This window comes from Podarcis filfolensis (genome assembly GCF_964270895.1).
Source record: "Podarcis filfolensis genome assembly, chromosome: Z".
NCBI classification, from domain to species: Eukaryota; Metazoa; Chordata; class Lepidosauria; order Squamata; family Lacertidae; genus Podarcis; species Podarcis filfolensis.
The window spans coordinates 14,257,289-14,267,745 of NC_139617.1; the positions used below are offsets into that span (position 1 = coordinate 14,257,289).

The 10,457-nt window shown below is 41.1% G+C and overlaps 1 protein-coding gene across 2 annotated transcripts in view; it reads left to right on the plus strand.

Moving 5' to 3' along the window:
• The window catches only part of PCDH11X (protocadherin 11 X-linked), a 737,057-nt gene that overhangs the window by 720,456 nt on the left and 6,144 nt on the right, over nucleotides 1-10,457 (plus strand). For both annotated transcript variants that reach the window (XM_083595815.1, XM_083595814.1), the window contains one exon: nucleotides 8,044-8,476. In XM_083595815.1, coding sequence (XP_083451941.1) covers nucleotides 8,044-8,435 — 392 coding nt within the window. In that variant the 3' untranslated portion in view covers nucleotides 8,436-8,476. The remainder of the gene's footprint in view (nucleotides 1-8,043; nucleotides 8,477-10,457) is intronic.

Below are 10,457 nucleotides of genomic sequence, written 5' to 3' on the forward strand. Positions count from 1 at the left end.
TCTGGATAAATACTAGACTTTACGTCCCTTGAAATAGGGATCAGATATTTATTCATTCCCCCAGAAACCTAGGAGCAACCTGAGACCTGCAGTACCTAGCAGAGACTCATCTGCCCGGTCTGTAATCTCCATTTTGAGGCCAATGGGAATATCCAGTGTAAAGATATCCTTGTTCTGCTGGTGAAACATTGTTTTGCAAAGGAAAACACAAGTGCATTACCAAAGATTCTTGTGCAATAGATTTCACAAGAAGCAGCCATTGCACAACAAGTTTCCATGATGCCAGTTCCCTGACAGCGGGGTATAAAACAACAACAACAACAACAAACATTCATGGGCATTGGCTTTGAGCAATCTGGTGCCTGTGGGTCTACTTTGGATGGATCATAGACTTTCTCATTCACTTGTTGAATGTGCATCTGCATACTTCCATTCATGCATCTCTATGCTCATAGAGAGCTATCCTTTCTAGCGAAGTGAGTGGGTGAGCCCTTATGTATCCACAATGCAGGTTCAATATGTGGCACTAGCAATTAAAATGATACCAAGTAGCAGGGTGTGAAATATCTCTGTGGCTTTAGATAGCTGCTTCCAGTCAGACTAAACCAACCTTCACTAACCTGGTGCACTGCAGCCATTTTGGATTACAACTCCCATCCACCGCACCCAGCTGGGGATAGCCAGGAGGTGAGCAGTTCAAGGTGGAAGTCAATTTGATAAGGAAAATCTTTGTAAGGGCTCCTATCTGAGAATAATATACCTCTGAAAGCATGGTGAGTTGAAGAACAGTTTACTTCAAGGAAAAACAGCTGGGGCTGATGGGAGCTGTAATCCAAAACAGTTAGAAGGACACCAGGTTAGCAAGGACTACACTAGACAGTACTATACTATGTAGACAGTTTGATAACAGCCAACTTTCTGTGTTCCTATGTGGCAGCCACGTAATCATTTTAGTATTGCTGCTGCAATTGTTTTTTTTTTAACAAACAAACAACAACAATTTACATTCCAAAGGGAATGTATGTTTTAGAACAACCAACTAGACTGTCAGTGTTGGCACATGGGACAACAGCAACTTTTATGCCCACCTGGTTTAATTAAACAAAAACAACAACAAAACCAGGTCAGTGGTGACAATTCATGGATCTTCAACATATCTACAGCCTATTCAAATATCCTATTAATGTGATGGGGTTTAAGAGGTTTCTGCATGATAAAGTATGTGAAGAAAACATTTTGAAATAAGGACATTTAGACTACCCTGAATATTCCAAGTATACGATGAACTCCTTTTAAATAGCCCCCTTTAAATACTTGATTGGTTTAACGGTGTTTATCAGTCATTTGTATCAAAATAGTATTACCGTACTTTTCATCCAAAATCATTGCAGTGTTGTCTGATATGCCCTGTTAAATAAAAGAAGCTCCTATCAATGTTTTAAGAAGGAGCAGTTCAAAAGTGAAGCGACTAATGAAATATTAAAACAAAGCCGTTGTTATTTATACCTTAAATCTAGCTCAACGTACCACCTTCATTCCAATACGGATGCTTTAATGTTTTGAATATGCATCAAATTCTCTGTAAAATAATGCAGAACCATTACAATTCATTACAATTTCCCTTTTAAATATTTAAGGATTGAGGAGGAAAGAAGGGTTTTTTTGTTGTTGTTGTTAATGTTTATCCCCATGGGAAATTATTAGTTGCAAGGAACCTGCTCTCAAGCTCTTTCTAGGATAAATTAACAGGATTGCCCAATATTATGATGAAAATGTGTGGAGAACATATTAATTTAACACAAACTTTGGAACCAATGGTTTCCTTTTCCAATAATATAAGACAGTTCACTTGTCCTTGATTTTTTTTTCTTTTTAAAGAATAAGCTCTTTATAACAGACCAAAAAGTTAAAAGAAACCTGTCAATGACTAATGTGCATTCTACTTCAGTCTATGATTAAAGAACTGTAAAGCTTTGGAACTTTTAATCACAGTCTTATTTTTCCCTCAAATTTATTTAAACTTATATGGGAAAACTAAAATATTCATGGCAATCTGTTCCCAAAGGCATTTTATTATTAAACCAAAAAGAAAAGAAAAAAGAAAAAAAAGGTAGAGTATATTATAACAGCAATCATTTTAGGGGTTCTACATTAAAGTGTCTTGGTACTGACCTCATTAAAGCAACCCGACTTATACTAACAGACGACTTCTACTTTGTTCTTCATTTTTACTGTCATTTCAGGTCTCTTACATAGCTAAAGCTGCTAAATTATGGTACCCAAGTGGCTACTTCAGGCCACCAGAGTAATTCTGAGCCATAATTTCCTCACATTAGGCCACACTTCCCGCATAGACGGGAGTACAACCTCTAGCAAGAAACCGGCACATTCCTTATTAGCTATTGGCTGACATGAGCAGTTTAAGCTTGTCATCGGCATCACTTGTGCAACTTCCTGCTGAGCAGATAAGGCTGCAATGTGCTGCTGGAGCTGTTTAATAAGAAATGTTCCAGCAATTGAGAGAGCCACTTCTGGGCTGCCGAACGAATGATGCTGGCCCGCCAGCCATGTATTCATATATGTACTGTGTTGGGGAAATATGAAAAGTAGAACAGCAATGGCATAATTATGGCAATTTGCTTAATTGTGTGCTAATTGTTGCTTGCTTTGTGATGAAATAAGAGTGGGTGCGAAGGAAGGTTGGATGGCTCCCATCCAGCAGTGTGTCAAACTCTGTGTTGGCTTTTGTTGAGACTTAGCTAGACTGAACATTTCTCATTACACAACACTAAGGAAAATACACTGTGTTTAAGTGATTTTTCTAGTGTTTTCTTTTCTTTCTTTTTTCAGTTGCAAACAGGCAGCTATACTATGATTCAAAATCCCAGCAGCACAGGAGTGGCCCATTTTTCATTAATAGAACAGTTCCATGGGGACACACAGGGATTTTCCAGAATGCATGCAGATAATTCCCTGGCTTGTAAAAGAGGACAGATGTTCCATATTGATAGGCTACACCAGAGCCTGTGTGTGTGTGTGTGTGTGTGTGTGTGTGTGTGTGTGTAGTTCTTCAACTGTAATCAATAGGAAAGTTAAGAACATATATAGCTGCCTAGGCTTCATGCACGTTTATTGTATATTTGCCCAATTGATTTCAATGTGACTATTAAATCTTGGACAAAATATATGCTGCTTGACTAGAGTAGATGTGTTCACATGCTGTGTTCAACAAGTGTACTTTCCGTGTCCATGTGCACACAAAAATATCAGCTGTGTAATCATATAATTGTTCACATGCAGTGTTCAGTCTGTGTATACAATAGTTGAGCTGAACAAACCAGTTAGTGTATCTTCTTTAACGCCAACACTTGTAAACGTGTAGGAACATTGGAAGCCATGAGTCAGATGATTGGTCCATCTAGCAAAGTATTAAATACACTGCACTGAGTGTCAGTGGCTCTCCTGTATTGCAGGCAGGGTTCTCTCTTAGCCCCAGCTGTAGATTCCAGGGATTAAAACTGGGAACACCTGCATGCAAATTAAATGCTCTGCCACTAAGCCATGGCTCAGCTTTTAGAGACAGCTTGAAATAGTCTTCATTGTAATGTGCGAACAAATCTAGTGTCAGACGAGCTCTGAGGAGTCTAGGCTTCAAGTATCACCTCTGCCATCCATCTCACTAAGTGCCTTCTAGCAGCTTCAATTGGTTCACCAGCTATGCTGTTTCTGGACAGGGATAGTCTAACCATTGGAGTCCATGCATTGATAACCTCAGGGCTATATTACGGTAATGTGCTCTACATGGGCTGACCTTGGGTCTGGTTCAGAAACTTCAGCTGGTGCAGAATGCAACAGTCAGACAGCTGATGGGTGCATCTGGGCAACAGCATGGAACACCATTGTTAAAACACCTGTACCGGAAGTCCATCTACTACTGAGCCAGGTTCAGGGCTCTTGTATTAATTTACAAAGCCCTAAACAACTTAGGTCCATGGTACCACAGGGATCACCTGAGCCCTTATATCCCAGCTTGATCACTAAGATCATCTGCAGGTGCATCACTGGTCATTCCTTGAGTTGGCAAGGCTCACTTGATAACAATAAGTAGAGACTTTAGTGTCATTGGCCCAGTATTACAGAATACAGTGGTACCTTGGTTCTCGAATTCCGGGAGTCTGTTGTACTCCTGAAACCATTCGAAAATCAAGGTGCTGCTTCTGATTGGCTGCAGGAGCTTCCTGCACTCAAGCGGAAGCCATGTTGGATGTTCAGCTCCTGAAAAACTTTCACAAACCGGAACACTTACTTCAGGGTTTGAGACGTTTGGGAGACGATTTGTTTGACAACTAAGCCATACAAGAACCAAGGTCCCACTGTACTCTGCTGGTAGAGAGGTAGCTGAATCTGCTGAAAACCTTTCTATTCTGTCAAGCCTATGCAAGCAACCAGGAACACCTCTTTCCACAATAGTTAATTGATGTTTGATTTTAACATATCTATCTATCATCTATCTATCTATCATCTATCTATCTATCATCTATCTATCTAATGGTTTTATGTGCTATTATTTCAAACCGCGTTGATTTTTTAAAATGAAATAGTGGTGTAATATATCAGTGTACTTGGCCAAGGCACTGTTTATCAGTCAAACCTACCTTTGCTGGGTTGTTGTGTGAATAAATGAGTGGATACATTGGAACCAGGTACTGTATACTGCCCTCTTTGGAGAAAGTGCTGGACAATATATATATTGTCCCAGACACTGGGCACCTGTCATAACCAACATTAGTTATACTTGGAGCAGACCCATTGAAAGGAATGGATGTAATGAAGGTCCATTAATTTCCGCTGCTTTACTGTAACTTAGATGGATGCACTCCGTTTTCTTTGCCAGGGAGATTGCAAGGCTGTTTGAGCTGTTGCTTTGAAGAAACTGGTTCAATTGCCCCTGAGGAACTATGTCCTGACACAAAACACACTGGGTCCAAGCGAAATGATTCATGTGCATCTTTGTGATCTCTATGGCATTTCCAAGGGCAGCAGCTATCAAATCTGCTTAATTTGTGGGGTTTCTGTTCCTTTTACATCACAGGAAAGCAAGAATGCTTTACCAGCCTCTTTGTTCTACTATCTACTATTATTCCTCATGGATAATCATATCTCGATCCCCATTTATGCTTGCTGTATCTGACTTTTGTCTTTGATAAAAGCCTCCCTCGATGGATAAGAAAAAAGATTTAGAGAAGTCAATTGGGTTAAGTGATTTAAAAAAACAAAAAAGAACCTCAAGGATAGCTACTGGCAATACTGCAACAACCTTGATTCTTGTCCCACACTCCACTTCTATATATAATTACTGAAAACTCTTTTAACCTACGAGTGATACAGGCTGATGAACAATGAATAAAAGCCTTTAAACTGCTATGCTTGTAAGTCAAACTCAGATCTGTATATTTGAGGAGACAGGAATTCACCTGACAGCCTTAAAGGGGGGAAAAAGTTCTTATTTCTGGGGCAGACAAATTAAACAAATATGATCCCACTGTTTGCTCCCCAAAGCAATTTGGAGTTCAAATAAGAACAGGATGTGTACTTTTACTGTGTCTGTGTGTGATCGACATAAAAACAAAAAAAGAGAGACAATAGTACTTAAAACCCAGGAAATTCCGCTTTGCCCTGACTCTGCAAATAATGTGGTAGTTTGATCAGGTATGTGTACTGTAGCTATAAAATAGAGTCACAGCAGGTATATTATCCTGCAGACTTTCTTCTTTTTCTTCTACTTCACAGTGAAAATAGATTCTGGAAAGAGAGACTGAATGAAAGACTAAGAACAAATGTGGGGGGCCCTGCCCATATGGGTGGTTGCATTATACTCATTAAGATGCATGGAGCACTTCTCCACCAACCCCAGTCTGCCTTTAGCAAGTCCCCACCCATTCCTGTTCAGGGTCTGGCACAGCTTGTCAGCTTCCTCCCCTCTTGTCTCTATGTTGCCGTCATAGACAGGGCCAGTTCAAGACATTTTGGCACCTGATGTGAACCACAAAATGGTTCTGGAGTAGGGAAGAATGGGTGAGTGAACAACTACATCAGGAACAAGGGAGGAAGAAAGATCTACATCGGAAACAAGGTGGGGAGGAGACCACCAGTGACATGCCACTGTATAGGAGGCATGGGGTTGCTGCCAAGGAGGTGGCAGATCCGGCCTCCAAGGAGTATACCACAGCCTTTGTTCCTGCAGCAGTGGGTGATGTATTCCTTGGAGGCCCAATCTACTGCTCTGTTGCCTCATCTTGCCTCTTGGGTAGGCCGGCCCTGCTCCTAGAACTCAGCATGGAGGAAGGTGGGGGAATGAAGTAGATCTGAGTCACTGAGCTACATCAGGTAGCCTCCACATTCAGACAAAAAGGCTGTTTCGCAAAAAAACAAAATCGGGGTTTAACCCAAAGTTTATGCAGGGTTGCCATATGTACTATTTTTCCAGGACACGTCCTCTTTTTCATGGGTAGAGTCACCATAGCTATCCATAGGTAAATGTGAATGCACTGGTGAAGCATATCCCAGCACTAATGCACTCTCCACTCACAAACCGAGTCCTGCTGGCTGCAGGGGTCTACTTAACTAGGGTGTTACCTGTGGGGAACATATTGACAAAGCAACACCCAGCAGGATTGAACTCCCTGCTCCCCATCTGGTTAACAGAAGGTTCAATTTAGTTTTCTGCAGTGTGGTTTTCGGGGTATGCGTGCCCTCCCTACTGTATGTTTAAGAGTGTTAAAAATCCTATTTAAATGTAAGCCTGACCCCTGAAGTATCTGGTTCTACTTTGGAATTAGGGAATCATGTAAATTCAATGTGCATTCCTAGTTTCTGTGTATATACAGAGATATAGAGCATGTTGCATTATGTCTGCAGGTTGCTTCTACAACAGTGGACAACTGTGTTATCCATAGCATCAAAGCTTAAGACTTCATACTCTGCCTTCAAAAAGATATCTTTGTATTTGATGCAAATGAGAACAAAAGCACCTAAATGAAGAGATCATAAAAACATGAAGAGTGAAAATAATTCTCTCTTTTTTGGTGTGCTGAAAATTATAGGAAGTGTAATTCTGTGGTGGGTGGAGTTCTATTCATCTGATTCAGAATGGGGCTATTTCCCTTCTTCCACCAGCATAGGAAAAAGACCACATATTTTTTTTTAAAAAAAAATACTTACAAACTTTCCAAAGGCCAAATTCTTGGGCTTCAGAAAGCTGCACAGGCAGTAAAACTTGGCTTAGTTACAAAGTGATGCAAGTTCCTAAATTACTGGTAGAGAAACTAAAGCATGGCTGGTGAGAGCCAAGAGGGGTGAGCTGGAGCCTCTAGCTCAAACATCTCCACATGCTGAGCTTCTCAGGTAGACTGGAGAGAACAAAGGCTTGATTACCTACCGGTAGTTCCTCTCTAGTTGAGGGAAGTGACTTAGCTAAGCCTGGCAGGACAGCATGTTCTATGGTATCAATCCCTTCATGCATTAATTAGATTTAAGAACGTTGTTATATGAGACTGGTTAACCTGAGACTGGTTATCCCACATGAAGCAGGCTTCAGATTCCCTCTCCAGCATCTCCTGGTAGGGCTGGGAGAGCTCCCTATCTGAACACCCAGAGGGTTGGTGCCAGTCGGAGTAGACAGTATTGAACTAGAAAGAGCAATGGATTGATTCAGTATAAAGTGGCTTCCTATGTTGCTATAAATGTCCATAGTTAATGAAATCATACATGTATAATTACAATAAAGCTAAAGAGTTATTCAGTTGAATAGTGTTCTGAAACTTGTTACCCCAGAACATCACAAATAGAATTCATCAGGAATGGAGAACTTGTGTTCCTCTCACTGTTGCTGGACTCCTAACTCCCATGAGTAACAGCTGGCATAACCAGTTCTCAAGAACGATGGAAGTTGGAGTCCAGCAACATCTGGAGGGCCCCACCCCTGCTCTACAAGAAATAAATATTATTAAATGACACCTAATCTTCTTCTCTTTTCTTTTTAAGCTATTGAAGTGAACCTCCAAAAAGCTCTTGCTGAAGCTTCTGAAACCTGCACACAAGAATGTCTCATCCTTGGCCATTCTGACAATTGCTGGATGCCTCCTTCCCTGACACAGTACCAGCAATCCAATCCTCCTTTGGCAGCATTCGGCTTCCAGCAAGGATGGGGGTGTGGAGCCATGCCAGAGGGAAGGCACACCCTCGGAAGGCCCCTTCCGAAGGATGATACTGACAAAGGCCAAGGGGGACCCAGGCCTCAGTTCTACAACACCTGCGAAAGACACTGCACCAGTGAAGACCCAGTCAAAGTCATTCCTCTTGCAAACTTCATCCCGGCCCAGGCAGCCTCCATATCTGGGAAGAACGCTACTTTGATCCATGAGCACCAACTATAAAGGCATACCTTGACAAATCAAGCTATTTCGGGCTTTAAAGTGTGAGTGTATATAGGCACAGCTTAACACAATTATAATGCATATGCAAACCTATTCAGGTTTGTTAATATTCATGTATATAAGAATTCTGAGTTGAAGCTGAAGACCTCTATCCTAAGTAACAAGTTAAAGGAAATTCAGCTTAATCAGTATATAACAGTATGCAAAAAACAAAAGGAAAAAAGGAAACAAAAAAGTGTGATTCTTTCCCCAATGAGCTGTCATGACACAAAATATCATTTAAAGACAAGGCTGGTATCCCTTTTTTGATAGAAGTGACAGCAAGTTTTGGAAAAGATCTGCTCAGCAACAGTCAAAGAGGAGAACTTTCGGATAAACTCTTTGCTTTCAGGTCATACTTTTAACTTGTACAGAATAATAATAATAATAATAATAATGAACACCCAGTATAATTATTATACTCATGACAGAGCCTTGCAATTCTTCATGAGGGAACTAAAAATGGAAAGTAAAGTATTCCTGTTATGTTGGTGAGTTCCAAAAGGGGAAACATTAGGAAGGGGTGGTATGGTACATGCAACCTACAATATGGCATGTGCCTCCCAGAAGACCAAAATGATAAAGGGTGGTATAAACTGTTTAAAACAAACAAACAAAAGTGATCTGTTCACATGCACTTGAAGCACCTGAAGAGATCTGAGCCTTTGCAATGTTGCATTAAATGTGCAATAAATTTATTCTCCACCATAGCCCAGGGAACACACACCTACAATGTCCAGTATCTTCTGGCTTGATGAGGGCATCTTGCTTAGTGCTGGGTTTGTAAGCGAAGAAGGGCAAAGACATTTAGGAGAGGAAGGGCTGGTGTGGTATCACAAAGGGTTGCAACAGATCGGTCTCTTCCAGCCTTGCAAACTGCAGGAAATTTGATGCGTTGTTTCCTCTATCCTACCTGTGCTGCAAAGCTATCACTGAGAAACTGGTGATGAGGTGTGAAGAGGGAAGACTTTTATATATATATAAAAATGGGGGTCCACCTGGGGAGCACATTTTGTGTGTGTGTGTGTGATATCCTGCAGCTCCACATGCCATTTAAAAAAGCACAATGGCATGGGCCCCATCTGCACTATGCATGTAAAGCGGTACTGTGCCACTTTAAATGACCATGGTTCTCCCACACACACAACCCCCCCCCGAAATGTAGTTTCTTAAAGTGTGCCGAGCATTGTTAAGAGACCTCCACTATTCCCCTCACAGAGCTTCAATTGCCAGGGTGGTTTAATAGTCAAACCTTCTTCCCTCTGGGAATTATAGTTCTGTAAGGGGAATAGGGGTCTCCTAACAACTCTTAGCATCGTAAATGAACTACCATTCCCAAGATTATTGAGTATTTAAAGCAGTATGATAATGCTTAACCTTTATAGTGCAGGTGGGGCCTAGATCTCAGCCAAAACAAGGTCACAATGTGAATGTGATGGTGTTACCGCGATAAGCAGCCATTCCAATTTTGTTATGTAAAACATTAAGGAGGGAAATATTTTATTCTGAATGGGTGCGAAGAAGGACTATACCTTCTAGTATCTGATTTGATTTGGTGAGCTATGATAAACTGCTGCAGCAGCAATCTGGGGGAAAAGAGGGGGCAATATAGAATCACATGTCCCCTCCCTGGCATTCAAACTGATTACTAGCTTCTTTTTCCCTCCTTGACATTTTCATATAAGTGTTCCTCTGACAGGCTGCAAGGTGCCATGACACCATCAGGTTTACAACATGTGGTGAATAAGCAGACGTATAAATAGCTCCTGGCAGGGGCATTTCCCCTTTTCACCCCCAAACATTTTCTCAACAAAATTAACAAACCTACAAACCAGGACAGAGCAATAAAGAACCCAAGCTAGCCAACTTGGAGGAGAGTACCATTTAACCTTTTACAGCACAATCCTAACCATGTCTTCTGAGACATAAGTCTTATTGAACTATGCTAGTTAAGAGGGGTTGGGATTCTAGCTTTAGGCAGGG